Source organism: Anomaloglossus baeobatrachus, chromosome 11 (assembly GCF_048569485.1).
Source record: "Anomaloglossus baeobatrachus isolate aAnoBae1 chromosome 11, aAnoBae1.hap1, whole genome shotgun sequence".
NCBI lineage: Eukaryota > Metazoa > Chordata > Amphibia > Anura > Aromobatidae > Anomaloglossus > Anomaloglossus baeobatrachus.
Genome location: NC_134363.1, coordinates 95,988,441 through 96,015,547, shown reverse-complemented (window position 1 = coordinate 96,015,547; position 27,107 = coordinate 95,988,441). Strand labels below are relative to the sequence as shown.

Sequence of the window (27,107 nt, the reverse complement as noted above, 5' to 3'; positions counted from 1 at the left end):
TGGCTGGCCCACCCAGGGGACCAGTACCTTCAAGGGGAATGGGACCCATCCTTCACAAGCAGCTCCTCCAACTTCAAAGAACTAACAGCAGTGACAAAGGCATTACAGGTTCTAGTAGAGAAGATTGCCTAGGAGAACGTGGTCATCTTCTCAGACTGTACGGTAGTAGCTTACCTAAATCACCCGTGAGGCACCAGATCAAAAGCTCTGATGGAAGATACAGAATCTTCAGTATAGCGGAAAGAAGATTGCACTCACTTATGGCGCATCACCTGAAGGGCTCAGACAACATCATATCCGACAACCTTAGTCGCCTTACCTTACAACAAACTGAGTGGACTATAAACTGGACGGTGTTTAAACAAATTTGCCTTAATTGAGGGGAACCAGAAATAGACTTGTGTGCAAATCGGGAAAATCGGCAGTAAGGCAGATTTTTTTTCCCTAGATCCCAGGGAAAGACCGGAGGGAGTAGACTCACTCCTACAGAGATGGAATTTCCGTCTAACGAATGCATTTCCTCCTTTTTCACTAATCCCGCTAGTCCTGAAGAAAATCAGGAAAGAGAAGGCCAGAGTCATTGTGATAGCCCCCTTCTGGCCACGGAGAGCTTGGTTCACGTGGCTGAGAATTTTGTCTATAATGGACCCCTAGATTCTACCAGACAGACCTGATCTACTTTCTCAGTGGCCGGTCCTTCATCCTCAAGTATAGGGGTTACGCTTCACAGCCTGGAACTTGATATGAACCTTCTAGCGGCGAGAGGATTTTCTCCAGGCTCAATTTCCACCCTCCTTCATAGTAGGAAGCTGGTCATTTCCACCAAGTATGCAACAGTATGGGGAAAGTTACTATAGTTCTTGGGGTGCCAGATAACTGTGCAACAGGTGACGTTAGCGGAAGTGTTAGGCCCTTTTGCAGAAATTCTACCAGCACATTAAAGGTACAAGTAGCAGACCTGGGTGCACTTTTTGATTGAAAGATTGCAGACCATCTGTGAATGCGTAGGTTCATTAGGGCCTCATTTGCTTCTAGACCTCTAGCAGGGCCTAGGATAGCTCCCTGGGACCTCAACCTAGTATTAACTGCCCTCAATAAACTTCCTTTTGAGCCCATCTCCTCGGTCTCTACTAAGGCTCTCAACCTGAAGGGAACATTGTTGATGAAAAAAGCCAAGCAACTGGTGTAACCAAAATGTGTGAAGACAAATATAAAATATAACTTTTAATAATCACAGATTAAAATATTTTGCACACACAACATAAATGGTTGTAAAACCAACCAATAAATACAGCACAAGGAGCTGATGTTATGCTCCCACTGTATACATACAGGACAATACCAGTATGAGAACCTAGTCCCAAAACAAAATTCTCACTGTGTACACAAGTATGATTTACTCAATATAATGTCAATTGTATCCAACCGATGTCTATAAGTGTGTACACCAGAATGTGATAATCATACTCTAAAACACCTTAAATGTCATTAAAACATACATAAGGTCATAAAACACTGAGGTCATATAAATCAAATAAGAAGTGTTGTCTAGTAGAGGGGGTGGGCAAAACAGCCTCACAATACCCCTCCAAGGCAACTATCTGACCTTATACGCTCCTGGGCCTCCCGACGCGTTTCATAAATAGCTTACTCATCAGGGGACACTGGCCAAGAAAGTAAAAGCTGCAAGAGGAGCAACATAGTCAAGGTATTTTCTATCAAATCAATTTAGCAGAGCGTGCACAAACTCAGCATGTAAAGAGCCAAATCCTACCTTCAGAATAGTACGGACCTCCACCATAGTATGACCGGGCATAACATAGCGCAGCAGGCTTTGAAATTATCGCCCTTAAATGTCATGAGGGCGGATGTAGGCACCGCCCACTGTGACATCACTCCCAAGTCAGGTGACCGCCCTCCATCCAACAAAACAGAGGAGGCTCGGAGCGATCACGGGAAAAGGGGAGGGTAAACAATTATGTAACCGGAAGTTACGTCAGTGTCTGGCGCTGGAACGCAGGTCCCTGCTCCAGATCGCACATCCCGGATGCAACTAAAAGAGCGTTGCTAATTAGACTCTGTTACAGATTGCAGATGCGACACAAAAGGCATCGCTAATTAGACTGTTATTGGGATATATTATCTTAGGAACGGGGGCACCTGGTACTTTATGGTGTTTTTACACTCCGTTGGTAGGTAGGGAACAGCTTTAGGGTGCTGTAGGGACATCTTTAGTACATCTCTAATGGTTTAATTAATCATTAATCATCTCCTGTACATCGCCCTGTTCACATCATCCGGTCTGATCCATTTGTCTGAGCTTTTTGTTTCTTAAGGTACCGCCACACTAAGCAACATCGCTAGCAACATCGCTGCTGAGGCACAACTTGCTAGCAATGTTGCTTAGTGTGACATCCAGCAACAACCTGGTCCCTGCTGTGAGGTCACTGGGTGTTGCTGAATGTCCTGGGCAATTTTTTAGTTGTTGCTCTCCCGCTGTGAAGCAGACGTCGCTGTGTGTGACAGCGAGAGAGCAGCAACTAAATGTGCAGGCAGCAGGAGCCGGCTTCTGCGGACGCTGGTAAACACGGTAAACATCGGGTAACCAAGAAGCCCTTCCCTTGGTTACCCGCTATTTACCTTCGTTACCAGCGTCCGCCGCTCTCAGCTGTCAGTGCCGGCTCCCTGCTCTCTGCACACTTAGCTGGTGTACACATCGGGTAATTAACCCGATGTGTACTGTGGCTATGTGTGCTTGGAACAGGGAGCCGGCACTGGCAGTGTGAGAGCGGCGGACGCTGGTAACGAAGGTAAATATCGGGTAACCAAGGGAAGGGCTTCTTGGTTACCCGATGTTTACCGTGGTTACCAGCGTCCGCAGAAGCCGGCTCCCTGCTGCCTGCACACGTAGCAGAGTACACATCGGGTAATTAACCCGATGTGTACTGTGGCTAGGTGTGCAGGGAGCCATCGCTAAGCGGTGTGCGCTGGTAACCAAGGTAAAGATCGGGTTGGTTACCCGATATTTACCTTAGTTACCAAGCGCAGCATGCTTCCACGTGTAGCAACGCTCCAGCGATCCCTGCCTGGGCAGGTTGCTGGTGGGACCGCTGGAGCGTCGCTTAGTGTGACATCTCACCAGCGACCTCCTAGGAACTTACCAGCGATCCCTATCAGGTTGTATCGTTGTTGGAATCGCTGGTAAGTTGTTTAGTGCTTTAGGCTGTTTTGTATTTTTGTGTTCATTGATTTTTAGTAGCTTATTGGTTTTATATATAGTGTCCTATTGTTTCTGTCCTTGACTGTTGAGGAACTGCCGTAATCCAATTAGCGTGTTTTCTGTGGAATAGGGCATTTCCCCCTGTAGGACAATCAAATATATCGGCATGGAATCATCCTTCCTTAATTAAAGCGTCTGGTACAATCCTTTATTTTGGCACTTGTGAATTTTATGTGCCTAAGTTATTGTTATTTGTGATTGAGAACCCCCCCCCCCCCCCCTTCCCTTACAATCGGGGCTGTGGAGTGGAGTCTGAGTTGGTATAAAATACACAGACTCCCACTCCTAAAATATATAATAAATTGGGGACAGTAGTGCAATGCAGAATGTGCTGAATATTTTTTCATAGTAATTTGGGAAAGTTATGAATGTTTTATAAATGTCTGTTCTATTCCTGATCTAAGGCTACATTCACACAGCGTTTTTTGCTGCGTTTTTTGAGGATACGTTTGTCAGCTGCAAAAGCAGATCAGATTTTTAAAAAACCGCATCACCTGAAAGGTTTTTGAGCTCATAAACAATGCTTTCAGTAGCAAAAGCAGATTAGAAAAATACCACAAACTGACATGCTCATTCTTTGTGAGGATCCTCACAAAACGCTGTGTCTGAATGTCCTATCTTGAAACCCTTTGCCTTTGCTGGGATGCCCAGAGTCACTGCATTTCACTGAATTATTTTGCCATCAATGTTTGATATGTTTGTAACAAGAAAGAAATTGTTAGCAAGACACTGGCAGTAAAAGATACTAAAGGTATCACAGTTGTCAAACTAAGCGACGCTCCAGCGATCCCACCAGCAACCTGACCTGGCAGGGATCGCTGGAGCGTCGCTACACGGGTTGCTGGTGAGCTGTCACACAGGCAGATCTCACCAGTGACCAGCCCCCAGCCAGTAGCGACGCGTGGAAGCGATGCTGCGCTTGTTAACTAAGGTAAATATCGGGTAACCAACCCGATATTTACCTTGGTTACCAGCGCACACCGCTTAGCGCTGGCTCCCTGCACTACTAGCCAGAGTACACATCTGGTTAATTACCCGATGTGTAGTCTGGCTATGTGTGCAGGGAGCAGGGACGCCGGCACTGACAGCGTGAGAGCAGCGGACGCTGATAACGAAGGTAAATATCGGGTAACCAAGGAAAGGGCTTCTTGGTTACCCGATATTTACATTGGCTACCAGAGCGTCCGCAGAAGCCGGCTCCCTGTTCACTGCACATTCAGTTGTTGCTCTCTTGCTGTCACGCACAGCGATGTGTGCTTCACAGCGGGAGAGCAACAACTAAAAAATGGTCCAGGACATTCAGCAACAACCAGCGACCTCACAGCAGGGACCAGGTTGTTGCTGGATGTCACACACAGCAACATCGCTAGCAACATAGCTGTTGCGTCACAAAAGTCGTGCCTCAGCAGCGATGTTGCTAGTGATGTTGCTTAGTGAGACGTGGCTTAAAAGCTCATCACACCAGCCAGTTTATCCAGGCCTTAGTGGAAAAAGTTTTGCAAGATTACAAACTCAAAAAAAGAACAGGTTCTTGCTATTGTAAAGGACAATGCTTCAAACTTGATAAGTACGATTAAACTGATGAATGAGAGTAATGAACAACAGCTAGAAGAAAATTTAGGATTCAGTATGTGTGAGATGGAAGACCACAGTGCTGTTCATGTAACTGAGGAAGAAACAGAAGAACAGCAAAATGATACTTTAGGATTAGATAATCTTGTTGAAGCTGCTTCAAAACACTTTCATATTCATCACATGTGCTGTGTTGTGCACACGCTGCAGCTGGCAATAAGAGGGACCCTGGTTTTACACATCCGACTTTTCGCCAGTTTGGCGGATGCGGCGCACTCCAGTGCAGTGTGTACAGTACAGTGGCAGCGCCACAAACGCCGGTCACATGCTGTCATGTGACCGGAGCATGTGACCCGGACGTTGCGGCGCTGCCACTGTACTGTATCGTACTGTACTGGCGTGCGCCGCATCCGCCAAACTGGCGAAAAGCCGGATGTTTGAAACTGGGCGGACATGCTGGAAATCTAATTGAAAAAGTGAGGAAGTTGGTTATTGCCACCAGAACCCCTAAAATTGATTCCATCTTGAAGAGACGTGCTGGGAAAGGGGCAATTCTTGATCAAGCCACTCGGTGAGGCAGCACATATTTAACGACTGAGCGATTGCTTGAACTAAAATCGTTTCTTATAGATATGGTGAACCCTCAAGTAACATTAAATGAAGGTCAATGGACACATGTTTCTTAAACCCAAAATTAGAAGATTTACCAAAATTATCAATAATTTATCCTATTAGGATATACCAACATCGAATCAACCAAAATATCCCAATAAACCACTATACAACCAGTTAAAGGAAGTTTTTTATTGACGGCATATTTTCTAAAAACATTGATGACAAAAATACAAATTTAAAAACCTGCATAAAAACCCAAAGGCAGGGAAGGCAGGTCATACTTTAGTATAATGAAAACTTAAAACATATATGGGGAATCATATATACAATCACCAGTGTATAAACATTAGTGTAATGATGCAGTCAAATTCTTGCCTTCATAACAGTAAAATACTTAATACAACGGCATCATTAGACTACCCCCCTATAATTCATATACCAGACCTGTAGCCATAATAGACCGTACAACCAGCTTCCCCCCCTCACACTCCAACGCACGTTTCACACCGCTTCTTCAGGGAGTGACCAGTGGCATTTTCATAAGGGAGTGGAAGAACTTGCTATTTTGCCTGTCCCAAAGAGGAGGTTTAATCGCAGATGGCATTTCTGCTTCAATGAAACGGAGAGAGAGACAGCTATTGGAAAATAAAATTCTTCTGGCAGCTGTTTATGTGGACCCAGGTCATCGTATACTGCTTGATGATCAACAGCTTACTAAAGAAAAATAAGCTTTGAGTGAGGTAGCAGTTAGCATGAGCGGCTACAGGACTGACAGGTGCAAGAGGACTTGGGGCCTGACAGTGCTACTGCTGCCATATTTTCATCCTCATCAGATGAGGAGTTTAACTTTGACAAGTATTTGGATGACATGGAGCAGGCAAAGCGTTGCTGCAAGGAAAAAGATTTCACTCCGTCTCCTAAAGCAGCAGATTGACCAGATTTCAGTAAAATTTTTCACTTGCTCTCAAAGAAATAGAAAAATTCAACCGTTCATCAAAACTGACTGTGCATGAGGCAATTCCTTTATACCCGGAAATTGTTAGAGATGTTGCCTATGTGGTTACGGCTTTGCCTCCAACCCAAGTTAGTGTAGAGAGGTTGTTCTCTAGCCTTAAAATTATTGGGTCAGATTTGATGTCATCTATGAAGGAGGATCTGATGGAGGCAATTATATTTCTTACAACAAATTCATAGACTGCACAAATGTTATTTAGTATGCTTTTGTTGAAAACTGTTTTTTGCCACTTACATAGTGTATTACATAGTGTTATATATAACACTATGTAATACACTATGTAAGTGGCAAAAAAACAGTTTTAAACAAAGCATACTAAATATTTAGTATAATGCTTATATTTAAGTGAAAAATTTATTGTAGCACAATGTGAACATCAGACATGCAATAATTTTTATGATACAATAATCAAGATATTTAGAACATAAATATATTTATTGGAATACAACTTTAGAATACAAAAAACTAATAAATTGTAAATATGTAATACAATGTCATTCATACATATATATATATATATATATATATATATATATATATATATATATATAATACATATACACACAAAATATATATGTAATCTACTGTATATTAGTGTATTACATATTTACAATTTATTATGTTTTTTTGTGTTCTAAAGTTGTATTCCAATAAATATATTTTATGTTCTATCCAAATATCTTGATTATCGTATCATAATATTTATTACATGTCTGATGTTCACATACACATGTTCATGTACTACAATAAATTTTTCACTTTACTATAAGCAATATATGTAGGAGTCGTGGAGTTTGAGTCGGTGCAACGGAAATTGAGGAGTCTGAATCGGAGTCGAATGTTTGGCTTACCGACTCCACAGCCCTGCTTACAATGGCTGAGTATATGAGATATGGGTAATTTGTCATCTCAGCAATAGAGGCCTGTTTAAACTGTCGCCTTATCATGATGATTGCGTCTGGGATCAAACTGGATCGCAGGCTTGCTTTCCATAAGATATCTCAATAACAGAATCTAATTAGCGATGCCTTTTGTTGTCGCGTCTGCAATCTGTAACAGAGTCTAATTAGCGACGCCCTTCTAGTTGCATCTGGGATGTGTGATCTGGAGCGGGGACTTACGTTCCAGCACCAGACTCCGACGTAACTTCCTGTTACTTAATTGTTTACCCTCCCCTTATCACGTGATCGCTCTGAGCCTTCTCGGGTTTGTTGGATGGAGGGCGGTCACCTGACTTGGGAGTGATGCCACAGTGGGCGGTGCCTACATCCACCCTCATGACCTTTTAAGGGTGGCAATTTCAAACCCCGCTGCGCTATGTTATGCCCAGACATGCTATGGTGGAGGTCCGTACTATTCTGAAGGTAGGATTTGGCTCTTTACATGCTGAGTTTGTGAACGCTCTGCTAAATTATTTTGATAGAAAATACCTTGACCATGTTGCTCCATTTGCAGCTTTCGCTTTCTTGGCCAGTGTCCCCTGATGAGTAAGCTATTTATGAAACGCGTCGGGAGGCCCAGGAGCGTATAAGGCCAGATTGTTGCCTTTGAGGGGTATTGTGAAGCTGTTGTTTTGCCCCCCTTCCCCTCCCCCCTCCTCTACTAGACAACACGTTTTATTTGATTTATATCACCTCAGTGTTTTATGACCATATGTATGTTTTGATGACATTTCTGAACACTGTAAGGTGTTTTAGATTATGATTATCACATTCTGGCGTCCACACTTAGACATCGGTTGGATACAATTGATGTTATATTGGGTAAATTATACTTGTGTATCCAGTGAGAGAAGTTTTTTGGGACCAGGTTCTCTTACTGTTGATGTCCTCTGTGTATACAGTGGGAGCTTTGCATAACATCAGCTCCTTGTGCCGTATTTATTGCTTGGTTTTACAACCATTTATGTTGTGTGTGCAAAATATTTTAATCTGTGATTATTAAAAGCTATATTTTATTTGTCTTCACACATTTTGGTTACACCAGTTGCTTGACTTTTTTCATATGACCGTGGTGAGCATCAACACACGATTTCTAATATTAACATTATTGATGGCATTGACATCAGCCAGATTCGTTTGTGAACGTCAAGCCATTACCATTAACCCTCCCTTCGCTACAATTCAGGATGATAGAATAATATTTATGCCAGACCCAGCCTTTTTTCCCAAGGTCAATTCAAAGTTCCATAGGGACCAGGAAATTGTTTTGCTCTCTTCTGTGACAATCCAAAATCACAAAGAAAGCAGGTCTTTCATCCCCTAGATGTTAGGAGAAGCATCCTGAGATACCTGGGCATAATTCGGCCATGGCAAGTCATCTGCCATGTTTTTTCTTTTTCGTGGTCCAAATAGAGGCAATGCGGCCACCAGATCAACTATTGCTAGGTGGGTGAGGGAGGCCATTAGTTTGGCATGTTCAGCGTCACGTCAGGCCCATCCTCAGGTGATTAGGGCCCATTCTACTAGGGCTATATCCTCTTCTTGGACGGAAAGTGCAAACGCCTCAGTAGAGCAGATCTGCAAGGCGGCAGTATGGTCTTCACCTTCCACCTTCTTTAAGCACTACCCTGAATATGGGTCTTTCAGATCTATTCTTTGTGAGAAAAATGCTTTATGCAGTCGTCCCTCCCTAAATTTCCTCGTTTTTATTGTCTCGTGTATGGTGCTGTCATGGGAAGGGAAACGATAAAAAAAAAAAAATTACTTACTAGTAATTGGATTTTCCAGGGCCATGACAGCACAGTGCTAGCTCCCTCCCTGATTTAGTGGTGTGTTTTTTGTATATTTATGAAAAAAAAATGGTCTCTGGTCTTTTACAGTATATAAAATATGTACAGCATAAGGGGGTTTCTCCTGTTTGGTGATGGATGTGTCTAGTAATAAGGCGGTTACCTCAATGGCTCTAAGAAGAACACACTGGGGCTTGGGAGAGGTGCTGCCCCTTTTATTTCAGAAAGGTGTCCTGTTCCTGGGGGCAGATACTCTCTCACATATGGTGCTGTCATGGCTCTGGAAAATCCAGTTACCGGTCAGTAATTATCATCACTTTTTTTTTTTTTAAATAAATTTAATTTTACTGTACGCTGTACAGTAGATCCGCAGGCTGGATGTGTGATTGGGAGTGTCAGACACGCTGTCACACAGGCTGGGGGTGCTGTCTGACTGCAACCAATCAGATGCCGGTGGGCGGGGAAGCAGTGAATATGTATGAGCCTAATGAGCGGCCCCGAAAGAAGGAGAGGCCGCATGAGCAGTGTGACAGTTGCGCCGATGATTGGTGAGTATGAAGTGCTTGCTCCTACCACTTTTTGCCGGATTCTGGTTTACATAGATTATATGGGGACCGGCATCTGGCCAGATACCGGGGATCAATACCCTGCAGACCTAGAGTTGGTGGTTTGATTGATCTTCGAATCTTCCCATCACTAGTGAGAAATACAGGGACAAAACGCAAAAAGATAGAACATGCTGTATTTTTTTTTTTTGGTCACACAAACTGCAGACATAAAACTGCAAGGTCCGCACAGCGAATCTGACTTCTCCTAGACTTTGCTGGGGAGTCAAAAGTCAGAACTTTCCAACAACAAAACTGCACCAAAAAACATGACAAAAAAACGCAGCATGCGCATATAGCGTAACAGTTAATGAATTTGGTATCTCTAGAATTGTGCTGATACATATAATAAATCAGGACTTTGTCCAGCACATGAATAATAAAAAATTTAAAATGTCTTAAAAGCTTCAGAATTATGCTTGTGTTTTTCTATTTTATCCCATGAAGAGTTGATGAAAGTATTCCCATATGGTGTCACTGACATATGCAATTCAAGTCCTTCATACACTATGTTTAAACCTAAAAAAGGGGAGTTCTCCCAGTTGTGAAATAACAGCAGTCAACCAGGGGGAAACCAAACAAAGCAGGACCAAGAAATATGATGGAAAAAAATTAAATGCTTACATCAATAACAAGGTAAAACAGACAAGAAGCAGTGGGGGTGAAACCGATGACAAGTGCACCGACAGACAACCTGAGTATAAAATGACCAGCGCCCCGAACACACCAGGCTGCACTGAGCACGTGGAATACTCATGTAGAGTATAACACCCTGGATGACAGCAGAAGTGACACAAAGAAACTACAAATATAGGTGAATAAGAGCATACAATTTCCCTACAGATTCAGGATAGATATGCTGTCGGTAATAGATATACATAGCCAGACCCCGAATCTGTATGAGCAAACGCATTCAAATTAATGAATGCTATAAGCATAAATGACGCCTAAGTACCCGTGTCAACTAATAGTTACCTTGGGACATGATGGTAGACAGTGCAGCTTGGTGGGGTCCGGTAGCTGAACGCACCTCAGCTACCGGACCCCACCAGGCTGCACTGTCTACCATCATGTCCCAAGGTAGCTAGTAGTTGACACGGTTACTTATGTGTCCATTTATGCTTATAGCATTCATTAATTTGAATTCATTTTCTCACACAGATTCGAGGTCTGGCTATGTTTATCTGTTACCCAGGGGTGTACATAATAATCATGGGGCCCCATAGCAAAAGTCTGAATGGGGCTCCCCCCCCGATAAAAAAACAAAAATACAATAAAATATTAACATAAACAGCATACACGTTCATGAGTGCAGCATACAAGTTACTGGGGGAGTTGCATGTTACTGGGGGACAAACAAGTTACTGGGGGGGACATATAAGTTACTGGGGGCCAGTATACAAGTTACTGGGGGGTTTATATAATCGTTATGAATTAATCTTTATTATAGCCAGACTATACATCTACCAGTCTAGTAAATAGACTATTACCGAGCCCAACTCCATCTTCAGAGGACCAGTCTAGGCAGTGCTGTGCACCTGTGTGTGCGATGCGCCAGTCTGAGTCTCTGCCGAGTGCAGACGCCATGCTGAGCCACCCGTGAGCAGTACAACCACCAATGGCTGCCGCCCGCCTGCCTCCAAAGCTCCTGTCTTTGGCTGTAAAGCTACGTGATCCAGTGAGACATGCAAGTTAAGAGAGGAGCAACAGAGCAGGGGGAGCCTTTAGGACACTGCAGTGTACATGGCACACCGACGCTGAGGTGCAGACGCTAACAGTCCGACACTCAGCCTGGCTGGGAATCAGGGGCTGGCTGGCAAATTTTGGCCTAGGGGGCAAGTACAAAGCAGTGGTACCTGATAAGCAGCCTATACTTATTGGCACTGAATCATTAAAGAGGTGGTCCGAAACGAAATTTTACTTTACTCCTAAATCTCTGTTATAATCCAATCTTTTTTCTAATATATGTTAATGAAAAATTCCCTCACTACTCTGCTTTATTATTTTTACTACTTCCTCTCTGATGACACTTTGTTTTAAAATCCCCAATGCACCCTGGGATACCCAAACGTCATTAAGGGGCAGAGACTGTGGTCAATCTGCAGCTTCTGCCCTCTCGCTGACACAAAGCATCATCAGTGACCTCCATTTCAGGGGCTGGGCTAATCCCTCTTCTACTTAGCATGCACCAGCTGTCAATTCAAACTGATGCTCAGTAGAATCTTGTCACTGCGCTATTCTTCTTAATGCTCAATGAAAGTGCACTCCCTTGTCAGCTTTGATCAGAAGTGACGTCACTTGTGGGGACAGTGCTAGTTTCTGCTTGCTCGTTCCTTACTTACCATGTGCATTGATAGTGTGGTCTGCTGGCAGATTGTCACTTCTAATCAGAGGCGGCAAGTGAGGGAGCTGCCATTGAACCGAGAAGAATTTGCACAGTTAGAAGATTCTACTGAGCATCCTCTGGAATTGACAGCCGGCATATACTCAGTAGAGCAGGGATGAGCCCAGCCCCTGAAATGGGAGTCACTGATGACAAGTCATTTCAGGGAGGGGTCAGAGACTGTGACTGTGACAGTGACCGAAGCCTCTGCCCCCTGATTATATCCCGTTTAAGCTTCCCAGCATGCACTGGGATTTTCAAACAAAGCGACATCAAAGAGGAAATATAAAAATAAAGCATTTAGAGAGGTGCTGGAGGGATAGGGAAACTTTACAGTAATGTATATCAGAAAAAATATTAAATTGCGTATTTAGATAGTGATAGATGGAAAGATACATGGATAGATGATCGATACATAGAGATTTAGGAGTAAAATTTCATTTAATTTCAGACTAGTCAACTGCACAACATCAAGTGAATTTTCCAACCTTTACAGTTTCCTGTCTTACCCTTAGAACAGGCCATTATCACATTTGGAGATCCATCTATCGACTGATTATATAGCAGTATTACAGCATTTTACCGAATAGAACAACGCTGAAATACCTTCAAGAACCTCTTAAAAAAGTACAAACCAGTGGCAGTAACAGTGCCTGACGCTCGCTGAGCACCGCAGTGCCTACAAACAGTGGAATCAGCCGCAGCCAACAAACCAAAGAACTCCCGAGTAAACAGTACTAAAAAAAAGTCCCACCAAAGTGTCTCACAGTAATTACTGATACCTTTACTGCCACTATAAAAATAATTAAATTATACAAATCTATAAATATCTACATTGCAAAATAATGTTGCCACAGCACGACCAAATATTACCATATACTGTGTGAATATAACTACCATCCTGTTACTGAGCAAAGTCTACTGCACAAAGACCAGTGGGTTCACACCGCAAATCCCCCAAAAATCTGCATTGTGTGAACTTGGTCTAAACTAGCGGTGTCCTTCTTCGTGCCCCTCGCCACACACTATAAATTTTCACATCTGTCTCCCCCATATAATGGTAATAATTATTACCCCATTTATAGACTTAGGAACTATAGTAAAACTCTGCACAGTACAGGAGTAATACACAGTGATGCCACAGTACAGGGACAATACACACACACAGTGATGCCACAGTACAGGGACAATACACACAGTGATGCCACAGTACAGGGACAATACACACAGTGATGCCACAGTACAGGGACAATACACACAGTGATGCCACAGTACAGGGACAATACACACAGTGATGCCACAGTACAGGGACAATACACAGTGATGTCACAGTACAGGGACAATACACACAGTGATGCCACAGTACAGGGGCAATACACACAGTGATGCCACAGTACAGGGACAATACACACAGTGATGCCACAGTACAGGGACAATACACACAGTGATGCCACAGTACAGGGGCAATACACACAGTGATGCCACAGTACAGGGACAATACACACAGTGATGCCACAGTACAGGGACAATACACAGTGATGTCACAGTACAGGGACAATACACACAGTGATGCCACAGTACAGGGGCAATACACACAGTGATGCCACAGTACAGGGGCAATACACACAGTGATGCCACAGTACAGGGGCAATACACACAGTGATGCCACAGTACAGGGGCAATACACACAGGGATGTCACAGGACAGGGCATTTTCTTTCTGTAGTGTTACAGACAGACATTTGTACATTATAATACCTGCTCCTTTGCTGTGAGAGATCATATTAGTAGCAGCCTCCATGCTGCTATTCCTGTGGGTCCTCGTGGCTGTGTTCTGATCCTGTCCTCTGCTTTTTCTTTCTAGTACTTCTGCTCTCTACCTCTTCTTGTTTCCTTAGCTCTCTGCTTGTTCTGCTTATTCTGCTCCTTCACACTCTTTGCTCCTTCTGCACTGTTTTGCTTTCCATACTTTCTTTTTCCCGGGCTGTACTGAACAAGATCCGCCCCCTCTCCTGATTGGCTGTTCTCCACCTGGCATCTCACAGCAGTCCTGACTAAAAGAAGATGCTGCCTGGCCACTCCGTCCTCTTCAGCAGAGGCCACAGTGTGCAGTGTGGGCGTGTCTGCATCTGTGTTGCAGCGGCCTGCAGCTATTCAAACAGTGCGGGCCCCCCCTTATTCAACTGCTTGGTGACCATCCTGGGGCAGCCCGCCCCGCTGGGAATGATGAAAGTGAAAGCCCACACAGCGGGCAGCCACCGCGGTACCCCTCAGGGCACGGGCCCCAAAGCAGTAGCGTGGCCTGCCTCTATTGACGGTATGCCACTGATGTTACCGATAGCATATCTATCCTGAATCTGTAGGGAAATTGTATGCTCTTATTCAGCTATATTTGTAGTTTCTTTGTGTCACTTCTGCTGTCATACTCTATACAGTATGTGTATTCCACGTACTCAGTGCACCCTGGTGTGTTTCGGGTGCTGGTCATTTTATATTCTGGTTGTCTCTGAGTGAACTTGTCATCGGTTTGACCCCAGTGCTTTGTCTGCTTCACCTTGTTGTTGATGTAATAAAGTATTTAATTTTTTTCATTTTATTTCTTGGTCCTTCTTTGTTTGGTTCCCCCAGTTTGACTGCTGCTGTTTCACATTTGGGAGAACCCCCTTTTTTAGTTTTATACTTTAGTATGGGGCTATATTCTCCCTTTAGGAGAAATCTAGTAGGTTTACAAAAACACAACGTTGTTTGTAAAATAAAAACACAATTCCTCCTGGAATGTGACCATTAAAAACAAAACCAAAAATCCTTGGGGCTTAAAATTTGCTAGTCCTGAATGGGTTAATATTGGCGAATGAATTTAATAATTGATGTGTGTGCACTGGCAATGATGTAATACATTTTTTTTTCTTCTTGCTCAGGTGGAGCCCATTGGAGTAGTTTCTACTTCTGACTGCAGCCATTCGCCGGATACTGCCGGCCTTGCTGGTTCACCAGATTTGCCTTCCATTAGCATCCCTAAACGTAAAACAGGTATTGTGCAATTAAATGCTGTTTCCATCCCACGGCAAACTTCACTGAACCGGCTACCAGAGCTGAATCTAAGGTCTCATTCAGACGTCTGTTTTTTAAGGACACATTATCAGTGTTTTTTAAAAGAAACCAGTCACCAGGATTTTCATATATAAGCTAAAGCCAGTGCTATACTGGATCTATCAGGCTGGTTTTATACATATCTGTAGTGGTCAGCTCGGATGTTTAGGTTTTGAAATCCAAAAAGTAAAGTTTATAAAATGAGCTGCTTGTTGAGTGACAGTTGCACTGAAGCAGATTATAGATTAACCCCTTCACGACCACGGGCAGTAAAATTTACGTCCTATTTTAACGTGACTTAACGACCAGGGACGTAACTTTACTGCCTAAAGTTCATTTGATTGCCGTGGCCATAGCAACGGCTTTCAAATTATGTCCCCTGCTGTTTCTTACAGCAGGGGACCTTTGCTTGACCCCAGGGGGTCGACGATCGACGTGATTGGCTGTTAAAATCTGCACCGCCAACCACATCGTTTGCACTAATTTCGGCAAAATAAGGCCTGAATTAGTGCGATACTGTGAGATTCGGCTATGAGATGCTGTAGCAGTTGCAGCATATCATAGGTGGACCTCAAACATGTCGCCCCCAACCCCTGCAGCACTGATTGGAGCGATTGTGCTATGACGCGCAATCGCTCCAATCAGTGTGCAGTGGGGCGGTCTGATCTGCAGTTGGCCGCCCTCCCCAGGCCTGTGCTGGTCTGGGGAGCCTCCCCCAACATGTCTTCAGCGTGGACTGACTGGTACTTGTTGTACCACCCCACCGCTGCTGCCGCCGCCGCTGATGTTACCGCTTCTGCTCCTGCTCCACGTGAGTACTGTGCTCACCTTGCAGCCCCTGCGCGCTCCCGTGACGCCCCCTGCCCGTGCCCCCCTGCGATCTGCCCCCCCCACACCCTGATCTGCTCCCCCCACGATCTGCCTACTCCCCCATGATCTCTATTCTGCTTCTGCAGCTCCTTCTTTGGTATCCCAGTCCTCACTCCCCCTCTGCTCTCCCCATCTGCTCTCCCCCTCTGCTCCCCCCCCCTCTGCTCTCCCCCCAACGTCATCTTACCTGTCTTCACCGGGTCGTCCGAGGTCTTCACTGGCCCGATCACATCTGCCTCCATCTCTGGGTCCTTCCTGGGTATTCTGCAGAGCTGTCCAACGTCCTGCCTGCTGCTCCTGTAAAGCGGTCCATCTCGCTTCCCTTCTAATTCCTCCTGCAGTTTTTCTGGTCAGTGATCCTCCTGCTAATCCTCTGGGTACTGTGAGTATAACTTTTTTTTTTTTTTCCCTGTATCCCCTGTCGTCCATTTTTACACCTTGTCCGTCCGTACGTCCCGCCGAGCGCTGATCAGGGATGCACATAACGTATCTGCATCCATGGTCAATTTTTGGCGTGACTTTTTTCCGTATCCGCGACGCTTTTTTGTATCGCATCTGTCCGTTTGTCCCACCGAGCACTGATCAGGGATGCACATAACGGATCGGAATCCCTGCTCAATTTTTGGCGTGACTGTGTTTTTTTTCCCGTATCCCCGACGCTTTTTGTATTTCATCCGACCGTGCGTCCTGCAGTGGCCGATCAGTGCACCGCGTCTGTGCGTTTGTCAAATGGCGTTCCTTCTCTTCTGAGCCCCACCATGCCCCCAAACAATTGATTTCCACCACATATGAGGTATCAATACGTTTTATGGTGCATTTTTTCCTGATACCCTTGTGAAAAAAAAGCTACCTGATTGATGCAAAAAATTTGTGGTAAAAAAAAAAAATAATAATAATTTTCACGGTTCAACGTTATCAACTTCTTTGGAGCCCCTGGGGGTACAAGGGGCTCACCAAACATCTAGATAAATTCCTTTAGGGATCTAGTTCCAAAATGGGGATATTTGTGGGGGAGCTCCACTGTTTAGGCACCATAGGGGGTCTCCAAACGTGACATGGCGTCCGCTAATGATTCCAACCAATTTTGCTGTCAAATGGTGCTCCTTCTCTTCTGAGCCCCGCCATGCGCCCAAACAATTACTTTCTACCACATGTGAGGTATCGTCGTACTCAGGAAAAAATGCACTATAAATTTCATGGTGCATTTTTCCTGATACCCTTGTGAAAAAAAAGCTACCTGGTTCAAGTAACAGGTTTGTGGTGAAAAAAAAAAGTGTATTCATGGCTCAACATTATCAACTTCTGTGGAGCCCCTTGGGGCTCACCAAACATCTAGAAAAATTATTTGAGGGCTCTAGTTTCCAAAATGGGGTCACTTGTGGGGGGAGCTCCATTGTTTAGGCACCACAGGGGGTCTTCAAACCCGACATGGCATCCGCTAATGAGTACAGCTAATTTTGCACTCAAAAATTCAAATGGCGCTCCTTGCCTTCCGAGCCCTGCCGTATACCCAAACATTTGATTTCCACCACATGTGAGGTATCTGCGTACTCAGGAGAAAATGCACAATACATTTTATGGTGCATTTTTTCCAGATACCCTTGAGAAAAAATAAGCTACCTAGTTGAAGCAACAGTTTTGTGGTAAAAAAAAAAAATTTTCTTTCTTCGGCGCTCCATTGGGAGACCCAGACGATTGGGTGTATAGCACTGCCTCCGGAGGCCACACAAAGCAATTACACTAAAAAGTGTAAGGCCCCTCCCCTTCTGGCTATACACCCCCAGTGGGATCACTGGCTCACCAGTTTTCTGCTTTGTGCGAAGGAGGTCAGACATCCACGCATAGCTCCACTGTTTAGTCAGCAGTAGCTGCTGACTATATCGGATGGAAGAAAAGAGGGCCCATATGGGGCCCCCAGCATGCTCCCTTCTTACCCCACTTGTGGTTTGTAAGGTTGAGGTACCCATTGCGGGTACGGAGGCTGGAGCCCACATGCTGTTTTCCTTCCCCATCCCCCTGAGGGGCTCTGAGGAAGTGGGATCTTACCGGCCACCAAGCCCTGAGGCCGGGCTCCATCCACAGACCCATAGAACCTGCTGGATGTGGAGCGGGAGTGCTGTTCAGGGACAAGGCCCTGCAACTTTCAGGTACTCTGTGTCCCCGTATGACAGGCCACACACACCCCAGACTTGCTGGGTGTGCTAGTGCGCCGGGGACTGTAGCGCTGTGCGCTGGGCTTATAGTCCCCGCAGATTACTGGGGGACTTTATGTGTGTGGTTCGCCGCGCCGACCGCCCCTGGAGCGGCGGCGCAGCTGCGACTTGTAGTGCGCCGGGGACGCGCCGACCGCGCTTTTACGGCGGCGGCGCTTCTAACTTTAGTTCCCGGTTTTTCTGCGGCCTAGCTCCGCTTCGTTAACGCCCCCCACCCTGTCAATCAGGGTAGGGGAGAGACGTTATTCAATCGGCAGCGCCGAGGGCTGGAGCACGATTTACATGCTCCAGCCCTCTCACTGAGCACAGTAGGACACAGGCTTCGCGCTTTTTCTCTGTGCACGCCCTAGGCCCGCCCCCAGGCTTGCAGCTCCCCAGGACGCCGGCAGCCATTATACACATGCAGTCTGGCTGGAGAACGGACGCAGGCTCTGGGGGACCCAGGCTAGGGGTTTCTGGCGACCACACACCCGCGCTAAGCGGGCGGTAAGCAGCACATACGTGCGGCCCCACTAGTGCCACAGTGTTATATTTGTGTACTGTTTTTCGCTGTACCAGATATATTTATATATATTTATATATACTGCACTGTTTGGTCGCTTCTTGGCTGTATACCCTATATTACTCTGGGGAGACAACAACATGTCATCCACAAAACGCAAGGGTGCCAAGGCAAGGGCTGCTTACACTGCTTGTACAGCATGTGGGGCTAATCTACCAGCAGGCTCCAACGACTCTCATTGTGTGCAATGTTCAGTCCCAGTGGCACTTCGTCAGCCAGAGCCTATGGTGGTGGTAGCCCAGGCAGAGTCGCCTGCGACCCCTGCCCCGGTGACGGGGTCAGAATTTGCAGTTTTTGCTGATAAAAGGTCTGTGACTATGGCAAAAATCCTGGAAACCATGCAGTCCAGGCCAGTTGCTCAGACCATGGACACCGCTGTGTCTATGTTCCCCGGCCCCCCTCAGCTGGAATTAATCCGTAATTCAAGGGGGTCCCAGGCATCACAGGCTGAGGGCTCTGACTCCGATGACAGTCCCAGTCCGCCTAAGCGAGCTCGCTGGGAGAGACCCTCCACGTCATCACGCGGATCAGGGTCTCAGCGAGAAGGGTCTCTATATGATGACTCAGAGGTGGGTGATCAGGAGTCTTGTCCTGACGCCGCACTCAATCTGGATACTCCTGATGGTGACGCCATGGTAAATGACCTTATAGCGGCCATCAATAGGCTGTTGGATATTTCTCCCCCAGCCCCTTCTTCAGAGGAGGCAGCTGCACAGCAGGAGAAATTCCATTTCCTGTATCCCAAGCGTAAATTGAGTATTTTTCTGGACCACTCTGACTTCAGAGAATCCATCCAGAAACACAATACTTATCCGGACAAGCGTTTTTCTAAACGCCTTAAGGATACACGTTATCCTTTTCCCCCTGACGTGGTCAAACGCTGGACCCAGTGTCCAAAAGTGGACCCTCCAATATCCAGACTGGCAGCTAGATCCATAGTTGCAGTGGAGGATGGGGCTTCACTTAAAGATGCCAATGACAAACAGATGGACCTTTGGTTGAAATCTGTCTATGAAGCTATCGGCGCGTCGTTTGCTCCAGCATTCGCGGCCGTGTGGGCGCTCCAAGCTATTTCAGCTGGTCTGGCACAGGTGGACTCTCTCATACGTCCAGCAGTGCCGCAAGTGGCGTCCCTAACTACACAAATGTCTGCGTTTGCGACCTACGCTATCAATGCGGTACTGGCATCTACGAGCCGTACCTCAATGGCATCCGCCAACTCTGTAGTTTTGCGCAGAGCCTTGTGGTTAAAAGAATGGAAAGCAGATTCTGCTTCTAAAAAATGTTTAACCAGCTTGCCATTATCTGGAGACAGACTGTTTGGTGAGCAATTGGCGGAAATCATTAAACAGTCCAAAGGTAAGGACTCCTCCTTACCCCAGCCCAGATCAAGCAAACCTCCACAGAGGAAGTGGCAGTCAAAGTTTCGGTCCTTTCGAGGCTCGGGCAAGCCCCAATTCTCCTCGTCCAAAGGGACTCAGAAAGAGCAAAGAAGCTCTGATTCCTGGCGGGCTCACTCACGCCCCAAGAAAGCAACCGGAGGTACCGCTTCCAAGGCGGCTGCCTCATGACTTTCGGCCGCCTCCCTCCGCATCCTCGGTCGGTGGCAGGCTCTCCCGCTTTTGCGACATTTGGCTGCCACAGGTCAAAGACCGGTGGGTAACAGACATTTTGTCTCACGGGTACAGGATAGAGTTCAGTTCTCGTCCTCCGCCTCGGTTCTTCAGAACTTCCGCACATCCCGACCGAGCAGATGCCCTTCTGCAGGCGGTGAATTCTCTAAGAGCAGAAGGAGTGGTGGTCCCTGTTCCTCTTCAGGAACGAGGTCAAGGTTTTTACTCCAATCTCTTTGTGGTGCCAAAAAAGGACGGCTCATTCCGTCCTGTTCTGGACCTAAAACTGCTCAACAAGCATGTGAACGCCAGGCGGTTCCGGATGGAATCCCTCCGCTCAGTCATTGCCTCAATGTCTCAAGGAGATTTCCTAGCCTCAATAGACATCAAAGACGCTTATCTCCACGTGCCGATTGCTACAGAGCACCAACGCTTTCTACGCTTCGTGATAGGAGACGACCATTTTCAGTTCGTAGCTCTGCCATTTGGTCTGGCGACAGCCCCACGGGTGTTCACCAAGATCATGGCGGCAGTGGTAGCAGTCTTGCACTCTCAGGGACACTCTGTGATCCCTTACTTGGACGATCTACTGGTCAAGGCACCCTCTCAAGAGGCATGCCAACTCAGCTTGACTGTTGCACTGGAGACTCTCCAGACGTTCGGGTGGATCATCAACTTCTCAAAGTCAAATCTGTCACCGACCCAATCACTAACGTATCTTGGCATGGAGTTTCATACTCTCTCAGCGATAGTGAAGCTTCCGCTGGACAAGCAGCGGTCTCTACAGACTGGGGTGCAGGCTCTCCTTCAAAGTCAGTCGCACTCCTTAAGACGCCTCATGCACTTCCTCGGGAAGATGGTGGCGGCAATAGAGGCGGTTCCGTTTGCGCAGTTTCATCTGCGCCCACTTCAATGGGACATTCTCCGCCAATGGGACGGGAAGTCAACATCCCTGGACAGGAAAGTCTCCCTTTCCCAGACGGCCAAGGACTCTCTGCAGTGGTGGCTTCTTCCCACCTCATTATCACAGGGAGATCCTTCCTACCACCGTCTTGGGCGGTGGTCACGACAGACGCGAGTCTGTCAGGGTGGGGAGCAGTTTTTCTCCACCACAGGGCTCAGGGTACGTGGACTCAGCAGGAGTCCACCCTTCAGATCAATGTTCTGGAAATCAGAGCAGTGTATCTTGCCCTACTAGCCTTCCAGCAGTGGCTGGAAGGAAGGCAGATCCGAATTCAGTCGGACAATTCCACAGCGGTGGCATACATCAACCACCAAGGGGGGACACGCAGTCGGCAAGCCTTCCAGGAAGTCCGTCGGATTCTGATGTGGGTGGAAGCCACGGCCTCCACCATATCCGCAGTTCACATCCCCGGCGTAGAAAACTGGGAAGCAGACTTCCTCAGTCGCCAGGGCATGGACGCAGGGGAATGGTCCCTTCACCCAGACGTGTTTCAGGAAATCTGTCGCCGATGGGGAAGGCCGGACGTCGACCTAATGGCGTCCCGGCACAACAACAAGGTCCCAGCCTTCATGGCACGGTCTCGCGATCAAAGAGCGCTGGCGGCAGACGCCCTAGTGCAAGATTGGTCGCAGTTCCGGCTCCCTTATGTGTTTCCACCTCTGGCACTCTTGCCCAGAGTGCTACGCAAGATCAGATCCGATTGCAGCCGCGTCATACTCGTCGCCCCAGACTGGCCGAGGAGGGCGTGGTATCCGGATCTGTGGCAGCTCACTGTCGGCCAACCGTGGGCACTACCAGACCGACCAGACTTACTGTCCCAAGGGCCGTTTTTCCATCGGAATTCTGCGGCCCTGAACCTGACTGTGTGGCCATTGAGTCCTGGATCCTAGCGTCTTCAGGATTATCCCAAGGGGTCGTTGCCACCATGAGACAGGCTAGGAAGCCCACGTCCGCTAAGATCTACCACAGAACGTGGAGGATCTTCTTATCCTGGTGCTCTGCTCAGGGAGTGTCTCCCTGGCCATTTGCATTGCCTACCTTTCTTTCTTTCCTGCAATCTGGGTTAGAAAAAGGTTTGTCGCTCGGCTCCCTTAAAGGTCAGGTCTCGGCGCTATCCGTCTTTTTTCAGAGGCGTTTGGCACGCCTTCCTAAGGTGCGCACGTTCCTACAGGGGGTTTGCCATATCGTACCCCCGTACAAGCGGCCGTTAGATCCATGGGATCTGAACAGGGTACTAGTTGCCCTCTAGAAGCCGCCCTTCGAGCCTCTGAGGGAGGTTTCACTTTCTAGACTATCACAGAAAGTGGCTTTTCTGGTAGCGATCACATCTCTTCGGAGAGTGTCTGAGCTGGCAGCGCTGTCATCCAGGGCTCCCTTCCTGGTCTTCCACCAGGACAAGGTAGTGCTGCGCCCCATTCAGGAGTTTCTCCCGAAGGTGGTATCCTCTTTTCATCTTAATCAGGATATCTCTTTGCCTTCGTTTTGTCCTCATGCAGTTCATCGGTATGAGAAGGATTTACATTTGTTAGATCTGGTGAGAGCACTCAGAATCTACATTTTCCGCACGGCGCCCTTGCGCCGTTCGGATGCACTCTTTGTCCTTGTCGCTGGTAAGCGCAAAGGGTCGCAGGCTTCTAAGGCCACCCTGGCTCGATGGATCAAAGAACCAATTCTTGAAGCCTACCGTTCTGCTGGGCTTCCGGTTCCATCAGGGCTGAAGGCCCATTCTACCAGAGCCGTGGGTGCGTCCTGGGCATTGCGACACCAGGCTACGGCTCAACAGGTGTGCCAGGCAGCTACCTGGTCGAGTCTGCACACTTTCACCAAACATTATCAGGTGCATACCTATGCTTCGGCGGACGCCAGCCTAGGTAGAAGAGTCCTGCAGGCGGCAGTTGCCTCCCTATAGGGGAGGGCTGTCTCGCAGCTCTAACATGAGGTATTCTTTACCCACCCAGGGACAGCTTTTGGACGTCCCAATCGTCTGGGTCTCCCAATGAAGCGCCGAAGAAGAAGGGAATTTTGTTACTTACCGTAAATTCCTTTTCTTCTAGCTCCTATTGGGAGACCCAGCACCCGCCCTGTTGTCCTTCGGGATTTTTGGTTGTTTTTCGGGTACACATGTTGTTCATGTTGAACGGTTTTCAGTTCTCCGACGTTACTTCGGAGTGAATTTGTTTAAACCAGTTATTGGCTTTCCTCCTTCTTGCTTTTGCACTAAAACTGGTGAGCCAGTGATCCCACTGGGGGTGTATAGCCAGAAGGGGAGGGGCCTTACACTTTTTAGTGTAATTGCTTTGTGTGGCCTCCGGAGGCAGTGCTATACACCCAATCGTCTGGGTCTCCCAATAGGAGCTAGAAGAAAAGGAATTTACGGTAAGTAACAAAATTCCCTTCTTTCACGGCTCAACGTTATAAACTTCTGTGAAGCCCCCAGGGGTTCAAAGTGCTCATCAAACATCTAGAAAAATTATTTGAGGGCTCTAGTTTCCAAAATAGGGTCACTTGTGGGGGAGCTCCATTGTTTAGGCACCTCAGGGGGTCTTCAAACCCGACATGGCGTCCGCTAATGAGTCCAGCTAATTTTGCGTTCAAAAATTGAAATGGCGCTCCTTCCCTTCCGAGCTCTGCCGTGTGCCCAAACATTTGATTTTTACCACATATGGGGTATCAGGAGAAAATGCGAAATAAATTCTATGGTGCACTTTCTCTTTCTCCCTTGTGAAAATGAAAATTTTATGGCTAAAGTAACATTTTTGTGTTAAAAAGTTAAATTTTCATTTTTTCCTTCCACATTTCTTTGGTTCCTGTGAAGCACCTAAAGGGTTAATAAACTTCTTGGATGTGGTTTTGAGCAGTGTGAGGGGTGCAGTTTTTCGAATGGGGTCACTTTTGGGTATTTTCTGTCACCTCAGCCTCTCAAAGTCACTTCAAATGTGATGTGGTCCCTAAAAAAAATTATTTTGTAAATTTTGTTGGAAAAATGAGAAATTGCTGATGAACTTTGACCCCTTCTAACTTCCTAACGGAAAAAAAAATTGTTTCGAAAATTGCGCTGATGTAAAGTAGACATGTGGGAAATTTTATTTAGTAACTATTTTGTGTGACATATCTCTCAGATTTATGGGCATAAATTTTCAAAGTTTGAAAATTGCGAAATTTTCAAAATTTTCGCCAAATTTCCAAACTTTTCACAAATAAACGCAAAAAATATCGGCCTAAATTTACCACTGACATGAAGTACAATATGTCACGAAAAAACAATCTCAGAATCACCAGGATCCGTTGAAGCGTTCCAGAGTTATAACCTGTCAAAGTGACACTGGTCAGAATTGCAAAAAATGGCCCGGTCATTAGGGTGTTTTAGTGGCCGGGGTGAAGGGGTTAATAGTTATCCCCTCCACTTGTTAGAATTAGCATAAGCATTATACAAATGCTTCACTTTGTCTGTGGAATGACCTGTGTGAGGTCATACCCATGTGACCAGAAGGGGCCAGCAAAGCTGGATACCAGGTCACATGGTCTGTGGAAGGACCTGTATGAGGTCATACCCAAGTGAATCATTTGTATAAAAGCTCATTCCTATGACCGATCCGTTTTTTGCGGTTGCAAAAAACGGTCCTTTTTTTTCACGGATGCATTTGTCTGGCCTCCGTTCCGTTTCGTTTACGGGCCGTGTGTCAGCCGTGTGCTTCCTCTTTTTACGGACCGCAAAAAACGGAAACTGCTAGATGGATGGAGTGAGGGAGGGATATGTAGATAGTCGATGAGAAAGATATATATAATGTGGCACTTAAGGGTGCTTAGGCTTGTATTTAGCTAAAAAATAAATAATAAAAAAAAACAACGTGGGGGTCCCCCTTATTTCTTTGTACCCAGCTCGGGTAAAGCAGATGGCTGCAGCCTGCAGACCACAGCCGGCCGCTTCACCTTGGCTGGTAATCCAAATCAGAGGGTACCCCACACTGTTATTTTAAATTAAATAATTTAAAACAAAAAACGTGGGGACACCCCCAAATTGGATCACCAGCCAAGGTAAAGCGGACAGCTGTAGTCTGGTTTTCTCAGACTAGGGAGGTCCGCGGTTCTTGGATCCCTCCCCAGCCTAAAAATAGGCACCCCAGAAGTGGCGCATCCATTAGATGCTCAATCCGAAGCCCTGGTGCGGTGGCAAACTGGGTAATATATGGGGTTGATACCAGCTGTGTAATGTCACCAGGCATCAAGCCCTGGGGTTTGTGATTTCACGGCGTCTATCACATACCCGACATCACCACCAGTAATGAAAAAAAAATTGACGACAAACACATTTTTATTTGAAATAAATACTCCCCAAAACATTCCTTCTTTCACCAATTTATTCGAAAGAAAAATCAAATCTGGGTCCGGCGTAATCAAATAGTCGCTGGCCCAGTCAATGAAGAACAGAATGTTCCCCATTGGCTGGGAGAGTAGTGCAGTCAGTGACCTGAGCTAACATCATGAGATCAGCCCAGGTCACTGCAGGGCATCACCAGCGCTGACTTAAGGAGGTTAGCGAGGTAGATTACCTGCGGTGATGGAAGCCGCTGCACTCCTGATGTCAGCGCTGGTCACTGAGTTCAATGACTGCCACGCTCACAAGTATTGAGAGCGGCCCGTGACGACACCACTAGCCACAGTCTCGGACCACCCGCTAGTGGTGATGTGAGAATGCGGTGGGCATAGAAGGCAGTGACACACGCTGACGTCAGGAGTGCAGGACTTCATCACCGCAGGTAATGAACTTTACTAACCTCCTGACTGCAACGCTCATCATACCCGTGGCTGCTCGTAGTACAGTGCGGGCATCCGTCCACTGACACACTGCAGTGTGAGCAGCAGCGGGACACAGACTACAGGGGCACCTGACGGAAGCCACACACAAGTGGTTCCGTGTGGCTTCCAGGGATTTTGCGGACCCATTGACTTGTATTGAGTCACGGTCCGTTATTATGGAACAAAATAGGACATGTTCCATAATATTGGAACGGACATACAGCTTCCGATCTTTTTTTTTTTTTTTTATTTTTTTTTATCGGATGCACACGGAAGTGTTACCGTGGGCCCATCCGATCCTACACAAAAGACATTAAAAAGATGGTTCTGCCCATGGGTCCGCAAAAAAACAGGAACTGAACAGGACAGACGGAACGGTTGTCTGAATAAACCCTAATTCTTATGCTAATTCTAACAGGGGGAGGGGATAACTATGAATATATGATCTGCTCCAGTGCAACTGTCACTCAACAAGCAGCTCATTTTTATAAACTTTGCTTTTTTGGATTTCAAAACCTAAACATTCGACCTGACCACTAAAGGTATGTGTAGAATCAGCCTGATAGGGCCAGTATAGCACTGGCTTTAGCTTATATACGAAAATCTTGGTGATTAATTCAATTTAAGGATAGACCCATTATAGTTTACGGACATATTCACTTGCTTGTGGTTTGGGGAGTTTTTTGTATTTTTTTTTTTGCACTGGGTGTCTAAGAAAATAATCAGACTTGTCATATTATGATTCAAGTTGTGGATTAAAATGACTTATCCAAGTTGATGGGTCTGTGAAAATCGTGG

The 27,107-nt window shown here is 46.4% G+C and overlaps 1 protein-coding gene across 3 annotated transcripts in view; it reads left to right on the top strand.

Annotated features, from left to right (window-relative positions):
* Positions 1–27,107, top strand: part of LIG1 (DNA ligase 1) — a 793,173-nt gene that overhangs the window by 175,025 nt on the left and 591,041 nt on the right. For all 3 annotated transcript variants that reach the window (XM_075328747.1, XM_075328748.1, XM_075328746.1), the window contains exon 5: positions 15,119–15,230. In XM_075328747.1, the coding sequence (XP_075184862.1) occupies positions 15,119–15,230 (112 nt within the window). The remainder of the gene's footprint in view (positions 1–15,118; positions 15,231–27,107) is intronic.